Source organism: Mchenga conophoros, linkage group LG14 (genome assembly GCF_057382185.1).
Source record: "Mchenga conophoros isolate Kocher_MC1m ecotype Shallow Benthic linkage group LG14, M_conophoros_male_GT1.1, whole genome shotgun sequence".
NCBI lineage: Eukaryota > Metazoa > Chordata > Actinopteri > Cichliformes > Cichlidae > Mchenga > Mchenga conophoros.
In genome coordinates this window covers 29,719,751-29,740,379 of record NC_140539.1, presented here as the reverse complement: position 1 = coordinate 29,740,379, position 20,629 = coordinate 29,719,751, and the positions used below count along the sequence as shown (strand labels likewise).

Genomic DNA, 20,629 nt, shown 5'->3' with positions numbered 1-20,629 from the left:
GATAATAACAAATAAGACTTATGAGTTTTCCAACTAGGAACAAGGGTAAGCATCAGACTTTCAAATGAATTAAACCCCGTCTGGGTCTTTGGTTGATTAACAATCTGGAGTGGGAGACTGTAACTCTAGTTACTGGTCCCAATTCTGGATAGTCACATTTTAAAAACTTTCCCATGTGTGGGACTAATAAATGTTTATCTTGTCTCTTATCTTATTCTGGGCAGTTTAATGAATTTTGCCAGATTTCTACAAATGAGAGGTGCTGGGATGGATGTCATCTCTCCTAACAAGTTTCTCAATTATCTATAAAGCCCACATCACTCAGACAGCGAGCAATTTAAGGGAAACATGTGGCTAAATATGTCACTCCTGATCTGATTGGAGAGGGGACTAGACAAGCCAGCAGTGTTATGGTTACAATGTTGTTACAATATTAATTTTAGTGACCTCCGATTGACTTAACCAGGTGTTATTACATCTTAGTATCTTATCTGTCTAATGTGTGTAGGGAATGTCAAAAGTTCCAGAAATGATTGCTCATCAAACAACTTGTAATAGCTGTGCTGTGGAAGCAAAATGTCTGATAAACTGACCATAAATCTTGTGTGTATTTATTATCTTTTATCAAGCAGTTTGATTGGCCTCCTATGCTGGGAGGCTTTTTTTTACCAGATGAGATCATGAGATCAATAATTACTGGAAAAGGACATTTGAAAAGAAAAATTGGTGATGATTTATACAAATTCTAATTAATTTTTGAGTGTTTTGGTAAAATATTGATCCTTTTCACCTCTTCAAAAGCTAATCATTCATGTGGATATGTGGCACGTAGCCACATTGTTCAGCTGTCTTGGCTCAGTCTTTATCTAACAAAGACCATAAATAAGCAAACAGACTGTTTAATCTTACTTTTTGAATTTGGCGATTGCTGCTGTTCGTTGCTCTTGTGAAGCAGCACGTTGAAATGTATTTCTGTTCTGACACAAGGGCCGCTCTCATTCAAAAGGGTTTATTTGTCGTGTGTGGTTAAATTGGTTTATTAAGAAGTTATCGTTTGGTGAGCAGTCCTTTGTATATTGGAAAGCATGACTGATTTGGATTAAAAGTGTATGATCCAGGAAAAAACATACAGGAATATGCCATGAAATCTTTAATCGTGACTTTATTTGATTATTAATGACATTACAAATGACAAAGAATTGATAGGTAAAACATACCTTAATAATACACATTATAGTGTTAACACGTGTCTGTATTTTAAATAAATATGACACTTTTAAGTCAGAGTTTAGATGTTTCCAGAACAGTAGGAAAGCATGTAATAGAATGCAGCATGATATTTATCAGAAATATTATATCAGCACAAGTGAATACATGTGAATCAGAATCAGAATTCTTTATTGCTATTCTGCTGAAAGCACAATGAAGTCATATGTTGTCCCATTCAGTGCAAAGAAAGCAATCTAACTATCCTTAAACATTTAGTCTATGTCCCCCAAAAATGTGTGTAAATTGTAGTGAGATCATCATTGTGAAACATTTAAAACCAAAAGTAACTAATTTACTTATTTGTCAATAACATATTTTGTTGTAGATAAAATCTTACATATCTTACATATTCCGATTCAAATAAGCATGTAGTGTTTGATACATGTTGTTTTGAAGCATCTATTGAATTTACATCCTTTACTTTTAAATATACACTACATTATTTTTTTCTTCTTCTATTTGAAAATCAACAGATGTCACAAACAAGGGTATTTGTGCATAAAAATTGATTAAATTAAATAAAGCTTGCACTGGATAGCAGCACTGACTTGGTGAACAACACACAGCTGACCAAAGCAAGTTGGCCACTGGAGTAATACACCTCTCTTCCATTCAAAGGCTGTACTGGTCTGTAGTTGTTGACCATTTTCTGTCCATCATAAAACAGAAGTTGGCTGAAAGCAGTGAGCTGTAACAAAAAAAAATAATTAAACAGGCAGTTAAACATGTACTTTTATTAAAAATAGTATGCAAGGGGCATACTATGATAGAACGCTTTGCTAATAAATACAGCTATTATCAATGATAACTAGGCAACAGAGTGTGTCTCACTAAAGTTAACTTGCTGCTTTACTATACTTGTTCTACTATAACTGCAGTTTTTTCATATAACTGTTTGAGACCAGTACAGAAATAAACAAAGAAGTACACTTGTTTTACATTAAATGGGTTGTTGAATGTGTAATATTTCAATAATGTTTCAGTAATATAAATTAAAATTAACACATTTTTCATATAGACAGCATAATTTCAAGGTTTATCCATTTTGAAATACATTTTTGGGTAATTTGGGAGCAGTGGAAACAACTGTAATTTGTTAGCAAACAACTCAAAGAGCCACATTAGCATAGGCTTGTGTTACGTATTACATATAAGCCCTGTATTCTTTTTCTCTGATCTCATTTCATGTCCCTATGCTTTCTTGGGTAAAGTATATGCCTCATTAGCACTTAAATACACTGCTTTTTTTTTTTACCCATAAGGTATGTGTGAAATTATTCTTGTTATTTTTAACATTAAGTTTCCATTGTAACAAATTTACAATGACCAACTACTACCATCTAGTGGCTATAGTTATTGTAGCAAACACCTTGGGTTGCCATAACGTTTAATATTGGTCTAATATTTGTCTGTGATTCTGGTTATACCTTTATTAGTGTCAAATGTAGCCAGTTTAAATAAATTTATTCAGAAACTATTTACAATTATCATTTGGGGGTTATAAAAAGTTTCCAAGAAAAAGTTATTAAAAGTTGCCTTAGTGTTACACTAAATTAAATTTCAAGGATAAACTCATTACAATCCTCTTCTTTATAGATTCAGTACGATGTAGGGAATGATACCTGATTCCTGCTGAGAGGAATAGTGCTTTCAAACAGGGTCCAGACCACAGCTTCAGCACAGTCAGGTGTGGTGAGGGAGCCCTTGTAGCGAAAGTACTTGGTCCTGTTAATTTCAGAAGGAATGAACATGTCCAGGGAGACACCCACCAGCGTTACATTCGTTTCTGGTTTGATGAAATGTTAACAAGAACATAAAGTCAGAAAGTCAGAAAAGACTTCAATCATCACTAATCCTCAAAAAATCTTCAAAAAGGTTTTATTGTGTTGTTGTGGATGTTATATAACATTGTGTTATCTAATAATAGATGCCCTTTAGCCTAGTGTAATCAGCTACATATTTAGGACTCTATATGGAGGGTGAAAAGAAGATTATTATCATTTTTCAGAAGATATAACTTACTAGGTTGAGATATGTATTTCAGTGCACTGATAAGATGATCATACTTCTCATTTGCAGACTCAGACTCCTAAAACGAAAGAATAAAATGTTAACCGTCATACCAAAAGCAGTTTATAATTAAGAAAACAAAGTTAGTACAACATACAGGAGCTAATTTGATTTAAAGACACACTAAAGCTCAAATTATACAGGACATGTGATCATTCAGCAGCTGGAGGGTTGTTCAGTCTGATGGCAAAGGCAGTCCTCTGGAATGTTTTCTGATGGGTCCACATTTATGTAATAAATAATCAAATACAGCAGATTATTTGCATTTGGGAGCAGTATAATTAGAAAAGCTTTAACTCTTGCTGTTATTCTTTTTGTTGTTTATAATCTGCCATTTTTTTAATGGTTAGTCTATTTTTCCTTATTATGGGAACATTATACCTGTATGCTGTTTTAAAATGTGCCTTTTGCAAATGTTGTTTTTTTTGTGGCTACTAACTAAACTACTGGTTTGGGCTGGATGCTGGACATTTTTTTGAAATGATGTTTACCAAGTACCTGAAAGAAAAATCCCAAAACAGCCACACCCGTACTGTCTTTTGAAGCCTCAGCTAACGAGTCATATTCTTCTTTTATATGGACGATATGCATCTACAGATAAAAGAAAGCACTGCATTAGAATAATTAGGATCTATTTGAATCCAATACATAAAATTACTTAAATACATATAGTGTCAATCACAAAATATTTCTACTGATTTATGACATACTGTACCTCCATTGGAAACTTTTCTCCATCAATTGTGTGCTCAGAACCAAGTCCTCCATCTTTGCCCCAGTGCAGGTGAAACTGAATTGCCTTGTATTCATCAACCAGATTTCCTCCTTTGATTTGTATACTGGAAGGCAAATTTAGCTGAACTGAAATTCAGAATTAAAAAATAAAAATAAAAACCATTAGACAATCTTCCATGGATGCTCCCATTATTTCAGTTACAAATGATCACACATGACACACATGACACATGCTTTTGCACATGACATATTTTAAAAGGTATTTTTTTTACATGAGACGCTTGGTTGCTATTATTGTCCATTTTACCACCTCCTCCTCCCTATACTTTTATCCATGTTATCTACAGATGGGGTAATTGCATTTTTACAGCCAGAATTGACATCATAGTGTCAAACTGTCTTCCTCAAATAAACTTGCAATTACAATTAAGACATACCACTGTGGCCATTGTTTATGAGGCTCCCATAAAAAGTCTCTTTATAACCGGTGAAGTGAAAAGGAATCAGGCGTTCATCTGGTAGCACTTTCCTTGTGACAATATTAACTGGAGACTGAGATCTGCCATTGCAGGTTTGTGAAACCAGTCCCCACAGCTCTGGACCTGTGAGGAGAAGAATAGAAACAGCTACACTAACATGCCTCCTTTGTTTAACCATTCATTTGGCTTGTTTTATTTTTATTTTTATTTTTTATTTTTTTTTAAGTTTACCTGTGCAGGTGTGGTTGCATTGAAGTTGGGAATAGTAGCAAAAATCTAAAAGATCAGGTTTGGAATATTTAAAAAGAGAAAAGAATTATTCATCTGTAGGTTATGAGGTATTAATTTTTGAGCATTTGCAATCACAATCGCATGTGACTTTATCTAATCTATCTAAACTTTTAATACAATTTTAGATATCTGGTTGAATTAAATTGACCCTATTGGTCACAAGCACATTTATATTAATGATTAATTATTTCAATAAATACACTTTTGATTTTATATATTTCAGTTGTATTGTAGTCAACATTGTTTACTGAAGGCAAATAAAATCTATCATTTTTTGCGTGCAGTATCCAATGTCATGCAACTTATACACAAATTAAAAAAACAAAGAAATATAAAACTCACACCTGCCCCTGAGACGAGACTCACAAAAAATGTGAAGAGAAATAAAACAGATCTGAGCAGCATTGTGAATCCACTTATAGTGTAGATTCTTCCAGCACTGACTGTTTTCAAAGATGATGCCTGAATCAAAGTTCAACCAGACTATCATTCAACTGGGAGCCCCACCTATCACCCCCCGTTTTATAATGCACGCTTTAGATTTATGACACCTAATTTGTGAGGACAGTGACACACAGCAAGAGATATCTCGGCGTTCATATTCTTGCGATAATGAATGGACCCTAACGCTGAAGGTGTCTTCCTCCAGAAATGAGCCCACAGGTGATTTGTCCAAACCGCAAGCTACAGTTACATTTTTGAAGTTAAGGGACCTCTAGTGGTGATGTGAAAAAATGCAAGTGACATGTTTGCGGGTGTCGTTACCTTTAAGAAAAACTGCAAAGTAGATTTATTAACCACGAGAAGTGTCATTTTTTGGGATTAGATTTGTGATACTATTTATGAGTTAGGATTGTTTTTATCACTCTTTTCTACTATGTCAGGGTCACATGAGACAGTGAGAGACTGGATGAGAAGTTCATTGTTCATTCAGCAGTTTGCACACAAAATTTAGTTCATTTGAGTTCATTCCAGGTTTTGCAATAATTAGCCAATTAAAAAACTCTATTTCATGTACCATGTTGAATCACTCTTTAGAGCTCTGCTGTGCTGAGAACGGACAAATCCACCAACAAATCAATGATGGGCCAGAGCAGAAGAAATCATTGGGTTCCTGCTCACCAAGAATAGCAATATCAAGCTAAAGTGGGCAAACCAGAAAGAAAGTAAAAGATAAGTCTGCAGATGGTAGGTTCATAATTTGGCAGCAGGAGTCCATGTACCAAATCTACCTTGTATACAAATTGCTGATGATGATGGTTTAATGTTTTTTTGAGTTCCTCAATATCACTCAATCATAGTTTGGATTCCATGCTTTATATTATAGGAATGAATTTGTAGCTGATCTGCAGAAATGATGTGATTTCTATGGTGCTAATGTTTTAGTGACTGTAATGTGCTCTGTCTCAGAGTATAAATATAACAAATTACAAATGTTTGGGGAAAAAAAAAAAAACAAACAAACAATTTATATGGTGTTATGTCCCCACGATGAAGGTCTAGGGGTGTGTGTGGGGACTGGTAACAAATGGGTCCAGAATGGAATGAAAGGAAAACAGACAGAGGTGTTTAGTAAATAAAATAGTTTTTAATCTTAACATAAAGAGCCAGCAATGCCGTTTTTCCAGTAACACTAGAAAAAGAAAAAGGTTGCAACAACAAAGAACACAAGTCCACACCACGAGGAGGTACTTCCAGGGGCCCACAAGCCATCCCTGTCACTAGCAGCAGCAAGTTCCACTGCTGCTGCTGTTGAGGGCCACAGGCCCACACTACTCACATGAAGCAGCTACTCTCCCCACTGCTCCTACAACTCCACGCCACAGGCAGGACAATCACACAATAGGGCCGCTTTTGACACCTAAAACACAAACAGGAAACACCAGAGAAATCTGCCTCCCCTCATCCAGTTCATGCCCAGCTTATATGACCTCAGAGAGGTGATTGCTGACTGGGCCCAGGTGGTAAACAAGGCCAACAAACAGCAGCTGTGTCCTGCTAGGACCATAACATATGGCTTTCACTGGCTGAGCAATTAAAGTTTGAGAATGAAAATCTCTGTTGGCCAAATATGATCACAAACAGAGAAGAGTGGAAAGGCATAAGACAGAAATGGTCACTCGTGTATTTTAGGTGATATAAAAGAGTAGAAGGAAAAGGAGGTAAAGGAGGAAAAAACAAACCTTTTTCACCACGTGAGGCAAAAACACACTGTTGAACACAGCCAGGCTATAAAGGAGGTGATACTAGCAGCTGGTGTAACACAAAAGGAAATGAGTGTTTCTGGACCACTCGCTAGTTTCACTCCATATGACCGAAAGAGGAAATGGTGGATAAAAATTTCTAATGTGTACATGGTGGTAAAGGAAGGTCTTAAAAAAGCTCAAAAATATAAAAGCAGCTGAAGCCATGAAGTTGGCCAAGCTGGCTGGGTATGAAAGTGGAGGGCTGGGCAAGGGACATATGAAAAATCCAGGTTTGCTCAGAAGTGGAAAAAAATAGTTTCTGCAAAGAGTATGTTAACATTACCTGACTCTATGAAAAAATAAATTTTGATGTTAAACTTGCTGTTGGCTAACATCATATAGGCAGGTTATTATTGTAAATATACTGGTTTAACCACTCAGTAACAACAAAATATCTATTATAAAACAGACCTATACTACATGTAAAAGCTAATATTTAATAGTTTTTCTGACTTTAGTCCCATACAGAAATTTGATAGCTGGACATTAACTTTTTTTTACGACTCTTATCAAAGTTACACTAAGTGTATTTAATTTGTAAAACTTGTTTTTTGAACTCCAGAGTTTTCATTTTAAAGTAATTTATTAGAAAAGCAGATCATTGTGGTTGGTATGCTTCACACTGATTTTAATGAAGGCCAGTATACTGTTGTAAAAACAGGGATCATGCCTAAATTAAAAGTCATGTAAAATTGGAATGCAATGATTTGGATTATTTTTTTTTGTTAAGGCAAGTAAAAACGTTGTGACACTAATGGAGGCGTGATGAGATAAAAGCATTGAAATTACCCTGACTGTCTTTAAATATTCAAACAGATCCCTTTTGTAGGATAGAAACAGGTTTAACCAGCAGAGGGCAGAATATGCATATCCAGGAGCTGGGGTCTATTGACAAGAATTTGTAGAGATGAGCCAGAGAACCATATTTGACATCCAGTGCTGAACTTCCCAAAGAGACTCATTAAGACAACTGTGTATATTCAGTGTCAGATGAAATACCAACTGGTAGGTAGCTATATCTGAGTGCCATCAACAAAAATAATGAATAGATACACTGTGTCTCTGAGTTATATACTCAATAGGGAGAAAGCATAAAGAAAAATAAACTGATGATTGAGTTAGAAGTTCTTTAGAGAAACAGAACCTCCTATTTGAAAAATAAGAGTTTCACTCAAATTTGTCAAATACTGCATTTAAGCTGCAGCAGTTTGGGCCACAAACATCATCAAGTACTCTTCTCATCCTAACCACCACCTTTTCACACTGGTTCCCTCTGGAAGGCAAGTCTTTATAGAGCTCACAAAAAGTTTTTACTTTATGTGTCAAATGTGAATTGCATTTGAGACTAATGCAGCCCTGACTGGAACCTCTCAAAGATAATATTACTGTTTAGTGCATGGAGCAATTGTGGTATTTTTTAAATAAAATTTCTGCTATAAAAGGTTATTTAGAAATTGGTCTAAATGGTCTAATGGCACCAAAACAAGTGTGACTTGACCAACGAGGAGGAGTTTCTGGGATTTCTTCCCAGCAGAACATTGCGTTGAAAACAGATGATCACTTTAGTTTAGTGATCCTTAGTTGTTGATATTTCAGAAGGTTTGCAAATGAATGTGTTAAAACAGCCAAAACATGAACAACAACCTAGCTCATTAAAATAAATAAGACATCACAAACACAATAGATGAGAAAGATAAACTGTTACACAAAAATGGCTAAAAATGGTTTCCTCTTTATTGTTCCCATGGACACATGAAGCTACAAGTACATGTGCCAGTGTAGAGAGGGTGTTGATTACAGACAGTGTTTTCTTTTTTTCTACTCTTGCAGGTGAGCATTCTTACATTGAGTTTCTGTGAACGTGAAGCGTATCAGTCAATGAAAGTAAGAAATGTGGACGATGGGCACATCATAAACATAAACAGGTGCAGTTTTAATTACCGAGGGACAGTAACAGACATGGTTGTGAAGCCTGTAGATATAATCATCAGGTAAATATCTTTTTATAGAATCTTCATCACGATTTAGATAACGATTATGAAGATAACTTTTGCAAACACTGTACAAAGACATTTCAAAGACTGAGGCCATGCCTCTTAACTGGAAGGTTGAATCGGGTTAAGCAGGGATTATACTTTCTTGCATCCGGGAGTCCACTAAGGTCCGCTGCAGTCACAGTCACGTGAATTTCGTCAGACAGCGTGAGGGTCCTTGTAGATGTCCATGTGGCTGCCTGTTTTTTGTGGCGTTACAGGCTGTGGAGAATTGACATTACAGTGCACCAAATATTCATGTTCCATACTTCATGTTTAAGACTTAAATAATTGATGATAAATTATATACACATTTTTGAGACTTTAGACCTGATACAGATTTTCTTGAATCATTCAGCCAGATACTATATGACTGCAATATTAAATAATCAATTTCAGTCAATTAGGCTTTCGTATTAAGTTCTGAGATCTGATCAGAATATGCTGATAAATGCTGATCTTCTTCTGTGGCAGCTTAAGTGGTCATAAAGTTTTTTTTCTGCTGCTGATATGATTTTCTACAATGCCACCAAGTACGCTGTAACTGCTCTGACTGAGGGCCTGGGGCAGGAGCTGCATGCAGACTTTGTAGAGACAGAATTTGAACACAGCTCTACAGGGAATATCCTGATAAAGGAGCATAAGGTAAAAGTATTATTCCTACATGTAAGGTACTGTTAAGATGATTATACACATACAAAATATTTGTATTTTATACAAATACTTTTTACTTCTCAGACAGCCTATGAAAGCAATAGATATTGCCAGTGCTGTCATATACGTGCTCAGTGCCCCCTTCATGTTCAGGTTGGTCATTTTCTCTTACTGTTAACCTTTTTTATTGTGACAAATTTTATGTCTGTTATGTTTACTCATAATGAATTCATCAAATTTTTCTTTCAGGTTGGAGACATTCTGTTTGAAGGTGTGTTGCAGGTGAAGCAGAGTTTGTTACCCTGGCAACTACAGTGCAGGAACCCATAATAGCTTTACATTAAAGTGGTGTGATTGATTTGCCTCACTACTCAACTCTGCCAAATTGTAGTCAATTCACAGCAGACTGAAAAGAAAGAAACTCATCCAGCTGTTAACTCTTCTTCTCAAAGCCTCACCTGCTATCTGCTCAGAAGTGCTGTTGACCAACCAGGATTACCCAGGAAAACACTTTAATTAATGACAACTTCCTACTTATTATATTAAATCTTACTTGTTGGATAGTTTTAAACCAGTAAAAGGTTTGTTTTGTTGTTGTTGTTTTTTTTTTTTTGTTGTTTTTTTTTACAGTTAAATCAATGTTAACTGGTTAAAACCTTATTGGTTAGACACACACAGTGTGCATTTTCACATCACTGAGAAGAGGCTACTGGTATGAAAACCTTTCAGTCAAACCTAAAAAGTACTCTCTTGATTTGTGTGATATGCAGCAGACAGTGATATTTCGGCAGATAAAGGATATATGGAATATCCTCCATCAGAAATCATTTTCATAGCTTTTTCGTGCAAACTATTAGCAAGAGCTACAGTTACATTTTGGAGTTGGAGTTTTAAGTTGCAAACTGTAGTAGGTGTGTGAAAAGTAAATTTACATTGTGTAGCTGGTTAGATATTTTTGTTTCATATTTTGCCTTTGTCTTTTTTACACGACTGTACTACGACCTCTAGTGGTTAACATTATAATGGAAGTTAAAGCAGAGCTGGTTTGGTTTCAAAAACTGGCAGCAGAGTGCTGGCCAGCCCTTTCAAGTGTGACTTGACCAAAGAGCAGGAAATTCTGTCCACGACTGTACTACGATCTCTAGTGGTTAACATTGTAATGGAAGTAAAAGCAGAGCTTTGAAATGCAAAATGATGATGAACTTCAGTGGTCTGTTTTCTTGGGACATTTGTGCTCTTCATTAACAACCAGCCATGGTTTAATTTCCATACATCAGTATTGCCATGTTTATACCAGTGTTATCTTATTATGAGTGAACTGCTTGTTTAAAATGCAATTAAAATGAAAGTTCAATAAGTCACAGTAAAAAACATGAAATAAGAGAAAATCACAAATCTGAATATGCAGAGAGGCATCTGAGAAGAGAAAGAGCTTAGCCGTCATGATGTGTGTCGGTCTACCAATCTACAGACAAACTCGACATGTCTTTTCTCCACAAGTCTTCCTCAAACAGAAATCATATTTAAAATAAACCAACTACTACTGCCACAAATAATAATAATAATGATAAGGAGGTTTATTCTGCTGTGTCATGCTGACATGAGACCAAGAAACTGGGCGGGCAGCCAGTTTATCCTACTGTAAATACATTAATAAAACCGGTTAGTTACAATTCATCTTCCATTATAACACTGTAAACCTGACTCTATGTAAAATGTAACAATTTTTGGTGTAGTGTTTTTTATTTTATATGGGTTATTTATGGAAGCTCGTCCCCCGTCAAAAATAAAAACTACAACAAACAACAAACAACCTTCATGGTCCAAAATTCAACTTCCTCAGAAGTTTGGATTTATTGGAGTCACAATTCTGGTATAAAGTAATACCAAATAATGCCTTCTTTCCTTCTTTGTTGTTGAGTTGTGTAATGTGAAATGCTTATGACCTTCACAAGTTTTCCATTTCTGCAAATTCACTCACTTTAGTCTTTATTGTCGCAGTCACGGTGTATGGTGCATAGAAGGAGAGTGTGCTGACACAACTATGATATTTTAGTTTGAGATAATAACTTTTGTTTGATAAAGAACTTGCTTTGTAGCCAGTGATTCAGCTGAAATGAAGTGGTTAATCAGTCAATGCGTTCCATTCGTTGGCGTCCCGTGAAGTCTGCACCGGGACTTAAGACGTTCCAATATATATATCTATAGATGGATGGTTAACAGGCACAAGACAGTTGGCGCTCACTGTCACTGAGACTCCTCATCACTCTCTTCATACTTTTGGTGCTTTCGTCCGTGTAGCAGGTTACCGGTGTCTGTGATGGAGCGCTGGCGGGGCAGAGTAGCTCTGGTGACCGGAGCCTCAGTCGGGATCGGTGCGGCTGTAGCGGTAGAGCTGGTCCGGCTCGGCATGAAAGTGGTGGGCTGCGCCAGGGACGTCAGAAAACTCCAGGTTTGTTCTGAACTAACAAACTGGATTTCAACAGAGATTATTTAATGTAAAACTCTAATGAAAAGGAATTTTTAATATGAAGCTCTGTCAGGCAAACATCATATTGGGGCTGTCGAGCAGACAGACCCTTTGTTTTACTGTGAATAAATTATAAATACTTTAATTCTTAAAACAGGTGCATTAGTTTATGATAAAGACATTGGAGGGGAGTTATTATTTCCATCTATGCACCAAACCGATTTCAGCTGAAATGGATGGAGCAATAACAAATTGCATAAGGCAATCCTATTGATGTACGCTTCAAAGAAGAAGAGTTGAGAGAAGCAAAAAATAAAGAAACAAATAAAGAAAAACATAGTTTATGCGGTATATATTGGTCTATATGCATGGGTTTCATCTTGATGAATGGAGCTGTCCAAATCCACAAAGAGCAGTAAACCTCAGGTCTCACTCCCGAGGCGTAACATGTCGACGTTTTGTCACGTCCCGCGGCGTTCCTGAGGAACGCGAAAGGAGACCTTCGGCGTTCTTATGGTACGCGGTGGGTTATGGCTGGAATCCAGTGCAATGACGCTCCCGCGGTAATAGACGTTCCAGCCCTGTATTCCAGCCCTAAACCTAACCTTATCCCTAGCCCTAACCATAACCTTATTCCAGACCGTAACCAGGACTTTAATGATGTTAAATAGCGTGTTTCTAAGCGATTTGAAGAAAAAGAGCGAACATGTGTAGGTTCAGTCCAGACGGTTCTCATATTTCCTCTTTTTCCGAGGTCGTCATTTAGGAACGTGGTGGGTAGCCGAAAACGTAATATGGTGACGATTTGTCACCTAGCGTAAAATGTTACGCTTTGGGAGTGAGAACGGGTTGCCACAGCACAGGTCAGCTGATCACAACCTGTACACAAAGAAATCTGCTGGAGCTTATTATGATTAATTTACTCATTCTGCAATGATATATATATAAAAAAAAAAAAACACCCAGCACGGCCCTGTGGGCGGTTTATCCTTCAAGCTCGGGTCCTCTACCAGAGGCCTGGGAGCTTGAGGGTCCTGCGCAGTATCTTAGCTGTTCCCAGGACTGCGCTCTTCTGGACAGAGATCTCCGATGTTATTCCCGGGATCTGCTGGAGCCACTCGCCTAGCTTGGGAGTCACCGCACCTAGTGCTCCGATTACCACGGGGACCACCGTTACCTTCACCCTCCACATCCTCTCGAGCTCTTCTCTGAGCCCTTGGTATTTCTCCAGCTTCTCGTGTTCCTTCTTCCTGATATTGCTGTCATTCGGAACCGCTACATCGATCACTACGGCCGTCTTCTTCTGTTTGTCTACCACCACTATGTCCGGTTGGTTAGCCACCACCATTTTGTCCGTCTGTATCTGGAAGTCACTGAAAACACTGTATAACATTTTACTGATAATTTTCACTAAGGAATAAAATAAAAGGATTTTCAGGGAAATTTCTTTCATTGCAGTGCTCTTGTTGTGGTAAAGGATTTTAATGTGCTGTTTGTAATAGGACATTTAAATAAAAATGTCCTGTGGAGAATATCCAGTACACAAATATTTATATAAGAATAAAAACAAAGAATATATTTAAGGTAAAAGCAAAATATCTGAAAAAATTACAACAATTTCAATAAAATTACTTAAATATATTGTAATTAAGGTAAGTATAATACTTTTTTTTTTATATCTGCATAGACAAAACACCCAGAAGAATTACTATAACTAACTAGATAGCCAAGGAATTCCACCCTGTCTTTGGTTGAATACATATCAGAAAAACTGTTTCATTTCTTTCAGACACTGCTTACAGTACTTAGCAAATATAACATAAGCTGTCAAGGGGGGGTGGAAATCATGGAGCAACTGGGTAACTGGGAGGTATCCTGGGGGAACTCCCAGGTCTGGACCCCTGCATTACTGAGCTCCTGGACAGCCTGAGTTGCAACCTGGTGGCATCACATGGACAGAAATATATTGTCCCTGAAGTGTTCTGTTGGTTTTCTCTCAGGTGAATCTGGGGCCATTTGGCGGTATCAATTTATGCTCTTTATGTTCCTCCTTGCACAAAGGAGCAGATACCTGTCCAGCTAATGTTTTAAGGACCTACTGTCCTACTGTCTGTGCTTAAGGCCGTACACCCCGGGGTTTTGCTTTGCTTGTTTTCTGCTTTGTAATTCTCTTGCTAAATGTCTGTATGTATTTTTCCTGCTGTTCATATGATTCAGTGTATTAAACTCTGTTCCAAGAATTCTACTCTTTTCCAGAGCATCTTTTTGAGTGTCTTGATTTTAATTGGATCTAAAAGGGTTGGATCTCCACATCGTTGGTGGGAGAAGATTATCATGATGGCTTCAAAATTTGCGACCACAAAAGGTTTCCCTGAACAGAAACCCCATAATTCACGGGTTGTTTTATCATTGCCGCTCTAGTGCACCTGTTGTTAATTAACACCAAATGAGATTAACTTACCAGATCTTATCACAGAGCGGTGTAGTTACAAACTCAGCTGCAGGGAGCAATACCAGATGAAATGACTAACACGCCTATTGTTTATTAGTTATTAACCTTTCCCCCTTTATGTACTAGGTGAAGGGGCAGTTATGCTGACACAAACAGACCAAAGATGAAGAGCTGTTGTCAGCCTGTGAAGTTTTCAGGGACTAGCATTTGAGTTATTGTGGAAAATTTACCTACTAGGCAGTCTTTATGGAGAACACAGTATCAAGTTTATGTAGTGTGCATAGCAAATTCTGTTGGTGGGCTGTTTTGTATAATGAGATGAACCCACAGGTAGAGCAAATAACTGCTACAGTTATGTATGACGCCAAAGGTCATGAAGAAGTTACTCTCACAACTTGGCATCCATCCTTGCAACACTTCTGGTTACTTATTTGGGCAATTATTTTGAAGCAGTATCTAAATTAAAGTTAATTGTACTGGTCATAGGAGCTGCATGTATAGAATCACCAGTGAAATCTGATTGAAGAGGAAACAATGGTTGACTATGCTCCAAAATAAAAGATAAACTTCTACCACCATCTTTGCTGTTGAATAGATATCAATTCAGAGTTCCTTCAGTGCCTCATCTCTCTCTCATTCTGTGCTGATTTAAGCAGGAGATGCGCATGGATGACCAAATTAAACAGAGACTGATTTGCCATAAACATATTAAAAAGTAAAGTGAAGTTTTTCTGAATTTAAGAGCATATATAATGTGTGTTTGAATAATGTGTGTCTGTTTATCAGTCTACTCTTAAACTGTACATGTCTTTGTGTATTCAAAAAGAGATCTCGTTCTCAAAGACAATATATTTAAATGTCGGATTAAATACTGCTACTACTTCTACTACTGCTAATGCTATCATGATGATGGAGTTTTTTTCTGCTGTGTCATGCTGACATGAGAGAGAGACTGGGTGGGCAATTAGTTTGTGTTGCTGCAAAGAAATGAATAAACCAATTATTTACAATTTATCATCCATTTTTGTAAATATGACTCTGTGAAAAAGTTCACTGTTCACAACTGGTTTATAAATGACCAGGTTTATTCCAGTTTAAAACTACGGTGTTATGTTAAAACAGCATTTATGTGTTCAACTTTACAATGCAAGTCTTGTTGGATGTAGTTATTTATTTTTTGTTTACATAAAAACAAAACAAACCTTAGAAACTTGAATAAAGTTCATGCTCACAGGTGTACACACGGGTGATCACACCCACAAACTACACCCTTTTTGGCTCCTACCTCAAAGCACACTGTGTTCTGTTGATCTTATGTGCTGCACAATAATGTTTAATATTTAGTATTTACTGTCATATTCCCATATATCATTGTGATGTTGTTTATTCTATTACTCTTGTTCTCTTCTGCTTGTTTTCTTTTTTCTTTCTCAACAGGTGATCCAGGTGATTGATATATGCATTTTTTTTTCTGCCCATTCTGTTGGTTTTTGTTTTTTGCCCTTCTCCCCCGTCCCTCTTCTCAGCTGTTTTTCTTTCCCTCTTTCTTTCTCCCCTTCTTTCCTCCCGTCAAGTCTGTCCCGTATTCAGCAAGTGAAAATAAAATAAACAATAAAATGTGAATCAAATGGACCATTATGGCAAGGCTGGGATGGTCAATTTGGTAAAGTAAATCCGTTGGGCATCTTTCTTTGCCTTTAGACAATAATTCTGATGGCAAAAGAGCCAAACGGGACAGGCAAAAAAAAAAAAAAAAAAGAAAAGAAACTTGAATAAAAAACTAAACAATATTCAAAGCTCTTTCCCCTTAAATTTAAACTTCTACCACATTCTTTGTTGCAGCATAGATTTTGATTCAGGATTCTTTTAGTGACACTTTCTCAGTCTATGGTGTTAGAGAGGAAACACCGATGATGGTCACAAACACATTATTATCCATTTATTGGACATTAAAGTGAAGCAACAGGTATAACTTACTCTGTAGACGTTATTGTGGCAGTGCAAGGTACAAAGAACTGTGCAGGGAGTACTAAAACAAGTATGATATGGAAGCTTGAGATAAGAGATTTTGTTTGATTTAGCTTGGCAGTGTAACGAATAACAAGTGTTTAATCAATCACTGCTTTCCATTCATTGGCGTGAAGGCTGCACCAAGACTTGCAACATCTTTCTGTAATATATATATATAGAGAGAGAGATAGCTCACTTTAAAGGACAGTTTGAGCTCAAGGGTGACTATCCTGGAGACCCAGCGTCCCTCTCTTCATACTTGTTTTTCTTTCTTGCGTGTAGCAGGAATCCAAGCTGTGATGGAGCGCTGGCGGGGCAGAGTGGCTCTGGTGACCGGAGCCTCGGTCGGCATTGGGGCGGCTATAGCCGTAGAGCTGGTCCGACTCGGTATGAAAGTGATGGGCTGCGCCAGAGATGTTGGAAAAATACAGGTTTGTTCTGAAGTGAAAGACTCATATAATTTTTGATATGCAAATCATTTTTAATTGTGTCAGGCTGGAATGAAAACTCAGACTTTCTGCGAGAGTGCAAAGTATATTTTACACAAGATCTTCCAGCTGTGTCAGGCTTACATAAGTCATTTTATTTAACTGTAATTAAACCTGTTTTACAACAGGTCAGTCATTGTCGCACGACAATACAGACTGTGTGTAAAACTTGATTATTGATAGATGATCAATAGATTCATTGATAGATGTGGCACAACACTTTCAATTTCAATTTACTCCATTGCAGAAAAAGAAGGCTGGACACAACTGAACTGATGACAAACATCTGAATTTCAGTTTTATTTTTTTTTCTCGTCTCTACAGTTTTCACTAGAAAATAAGAAATTAATAAAAACGCTGATTTTAATCTTAATTCTTACCTTTCTAATCTTAAAGCTTATCATCTGCCATTTCCTTTTGGTTTCAGACACTGGCAGCAGAGTGTAAGAGCGCCGGCCACCCTGGTGTTTTGGTGCCTTTCAAGTGTGACTTGACCAAAGAGGAGGAGATTCTGTCCATGTTTGCAGCGATCAAAAATCAGCACAAAGGCGTGGACGTGTGCATCAACAATGCTGGTCTGGCACAGCCAGAGCAGTTGATAAATGGCAAAAGCAGTGGATGGAAGAACATGATGGACGTAAGAGCTCAGATATTTTAGAAAACAATTATCTTGACTTAGACTTCAATAATATTTTGTGTGCGGTATGTGGAAATACATTCACTGGAATGTTTTCTTTGCAGAATATTGAATGAAATAAAATTATCACTTTTATGTAGCTCTAAAAGTTGGGGAATTATTCTGTTACAGCAGCAAAACACCAAAAACAATTTAGCCCATTAAAATAATAATAATAATTATAATAATTTTTACTTTTTATTTTTCTGCATGGTTTCTTGCAGGTAAACGTTCTTGCACTGAGCATGTGTGCACGTGAAGCTTATCAGTCAATGAAAGAGAGAAATGTGGATGATGGGCACATCATAAACATAAACAGGTGCAGTTTTATTTACTGATGATCAACGACGGCCATGCCTGTGAAGTCTGATGATTTAAACATCTTTCAAATATCTTTGAATATAATCATGCTCAGATTCAGATTGAGATTATGAGCTTCTGTTGGTAACACTAATGGCAAACAAAGAACAATCAAAAGAACAAGATAAAATATACAAACAATAAGTTCACAGCGAACATGCAGACTTGAACAGAGAGGTTTTAAGTTGAGATTTCAACTGGGGGAGAGAACCAATGTTTCTTATATCTGGAGGTAGAAAGTTCCACAGGCTGGGAGCAGAGCAGCTAAAAGCTCTGCTTCCCATGGTGCTGAGGGGGAAAGAAGGCAAGCTGGATAGAAGAAGAAGATCGAAGTGAGCGGGCAGAAGAGATAGTGCTTGACAGGTCAGAAAGGTAAGGAGGAACAAGGTTATGAAGGGTCTTGAAGGTAATCAGATGAAACTTGTATGCCATTCAGAATTTCATAGGGAGCCAGTGACATTCCTGAAGGATATGGATGATGTGCTGGTATGCGGGCAGCGCAGTTTTGAACCAGTTGAAGCTTATGGAGGGATTTTTGGGGGAAACCATGCAAGAGAGAATTACAATAGACAGTGTGGGATGTAACTATACTATGATCAAGAAAGGATACAGACTGGGTGGAAAGAGAAGGATACAATCGGTCCGTGTTGCGTAGATGGAAATAGGCAGAACAAGTGAGATCATTAATGTGAGATTTATAGGATAGTGAGCTGTCTAGGATGATGCCAAGACTCTTAACCTAAAGTGAATGGAAACTGTGGAGATTTCAATAGTGAGAATGAAAAGATTTGCCTTTATTCCCAATATTGGGAATAAATAGGCATATTTGTGCACATTTTTGTATATTCAATCCTGGAATTCAGTTCAGTAGATGAGTTTGAGATGAGGAGGAAGAGGGTGACATTTTATTAAGATGCCAGTGGCGCTCACTCGTTTCATTTCTTTGGTAAAGAGGACTCCTCCTCCAAGGATAAAACACAGATGTGATCCTGAAATCAGATAAAAAATATGTTGGTAAATGCTGACCTAGTGAAATGTTCTTCTGTTGTAGTGTGGGTGGACATCATGTCTATCCCGTTCCCGATTTACATTTCTACATGGCGACCAAGTTCGCTGTAACCGCGCTGACTGAGGGCCTGAGGCAGGAGCTGCGTGCAGAAAACACCCATATCCGAGCCACAGTAAGGTTTTAAAGAACACTGATAAACCCAAAAAGTGCCCTTAAAACCAATTTCAGCTGCTATGAGACACATTTACAATACTTTCCGAAGTCGACACACAATCACACTTCTTTTACCTTTGTTTTTCTTTTGTTTTTTACAGAGCCTCTCTCCTGGTTTAGTGGACACAGAATTTGTATCACGGCTCCACAGCAATGAACCTGAAAAAGTAGCTGCTATGTACAGTGAATTTAAGGTATAATTATTAATCTCACAGTTTATAGATTGTTAATATGATTACTCTGATAAAAGTTATTAAGCATTTTTCACTTCTCTGACAGCCTTTGGAACCAAAAGACATTGCCAGTGCTGTCACATACGTGCTCAGCGCCCCGCCTCATGTTCAGGTTTGTAGGTTTTCTCTTATTTTCAACTTTTTAAATGTTCACTTATTGAATTTAGCTCATTAATATTGTAAATATCACCAGATTACTCAAAATAAGATAATATTTCTATAACTTTCCTTTCAGGTTGGCGACATTAACTTTGAAGCTGTGTAGCTGGTAACACAGTGCAGGCACACAATCCAGCCTCCACAACAAAGTGGTGTGAAACTCCTGACTGCTCAACACTACTCTCCATTTATCCTCTGCTAAGAAAAAATAAATAAAAACCACCAACCATTACTGAGCACATTCCTACGTGATCCTAAAATGATAAAAAGCCAAGTCAAAGTTGAATTTTTCATCAAACAGAACTGTCAAAATGACTGTGAGAAAATTACCAAAATAAATTTTTCTAATGCGAATGAAGAAAGACTTGAGAATGTTTTTGTTCAATTCAGATGCACACTGACCTAAACTGAAATTGAACTCAACAGAATTAACAATAAACTGTTCTTATTAACTATGCCCTAGAGACTGGTAAGTGGCCTTTGTTCATTAATCTATGTTCTCCAACCAGTTGGTGAATGGTTGCTGGAAGTTTTTGGCAGTCACTAGGTAAAATTCGGGGCAAGGAGGTATATTGTGCTGTACTAAAAACTCTGTTGTGGTTCCTTTGTACGGTAGCAGATTTCTGCACTCTCCAACAGTTTGTGTGGATGATGCAAATATTTCTGAAAACACTCACCAAATCGCTGAGTGTCTTGACAATTTGACACTGCTCAGCAAGCACAATGCTCCGTTGTCAAGGATGCAATAGAGAACTGTTTGCTAGTGTTAATTGTGGTTGTAA

At 37.2% G+C, this 20,629-nt stretch overlaps 2 protein-coding genes across 2 annotated transcripts; one reads left to right on the top strand and one right to left on the bottom strand.

The window, feature by feature from the left end:
- Positions 1-1,258: 1,258 nt before the first annotated feature.
- Positions 1,259-5,270, bottom strand: ca4b (carbonic anhydrase 4b). Its single transcript, XM_085244962.1, has 8 exons — positions 5,189-5,270; positions 4,785-4,829; positions 4,512-4,676; positions 4,055-4,200; positions 3,838-3,930; positions 3,292-3,358; positions 2,892-3,055; positions 1,259-1,957 (listed from the first exon to the last, which is right to left on the bottom strand). Exons 1-8 carry the CDS (start codon positions 5,247-5,249, stop codon positions 1,784-1,786), a joined length of 915 nt encoding a protein of 304 aa, XP_085101088.1. The 5' UTR covers positions 5,250-5,270; the 3' UTR covers positions 1,259-1,783.
- Positions 5,271-16,822: 11,552 nt separating this feature from the next.
- On the top strand, positions 16,823-20,209 carry LOC146560038 (dehydrogenase/reductase SDR family member 11-like). The gene is made up of 7 exons (XM_085243864.1): positions 16,823-17,140; positions 17,625-17,834; positions 18,098-18,192; positions 19,285-19,414; positions 19,557-19,649; positions 19,735-19,800; positions 19,924-20,209. Exons 1-7 carry the CDS (start codon positions 17,009-17,011, stop codon positions 19,951-19,953), a joined length of 756 nt encoding a protein of 251 aa, XP_085099990.1. The 5' UTR covers positions 16,823-17,008; the 3' UTR covers positions 19,954-20,209.
- The last annotated feature ends 420 nt before the right edge of the window (positions 20,210-20,629 follow it).

What these genes read in the sequence shown, in the direction of transcription:
- ca4b (XM_085244962.1), bottom strand. Translation starts at nt 5,249, where the DNA reads ATGCTGCTCAGATCTGTTTTATTTCTCTTCACATTTTTTGTGAGTCTC. An exon ending in GAGAAAAGTTTCCAATGGAG is followed by an intron (nt 3,931 to 4,054) that starts GTACAGTATGTC and finishes TTTTATCTGTAG; the next exon opens with ATGCATATCGTCCATATAAA. An exon ending in TTTTGGGATTTTTCTTTCAG is followed by an intron (nt 3,359 to 3,837) that starts GTACTTGGTAAA and finishes CTTTCGTTTTAG; the next exon opens with GAGTCTGAGTCTGCAAATGA.
- LOC146560038 (XM_085243864.1), top strand. Translation starts at nt 17,009, where the DNA reads ATGGAGCGCTGGCGGGGCAGAGTGGCTCTGGTGACCGGAGCCTCGGTC. An exon ending in ACACCCATATCCGAGCCACA is followed by an intron (nt 19,415 to 19,556) that starts GTAAGGTTTTAA and finishes TGTTTTTTACAG; the next exon opens with AGCCTCTCTCCTGGTTTAGT. An exon ending in CTATGTACAGTGAATTTAAG is followed by an intron (nt 19,650 to 19,734) that starts GTATAATTATTA and finishes CTTCTCTGACAG; the next exon opens with CCTTTGGAACCAAAAGACAT.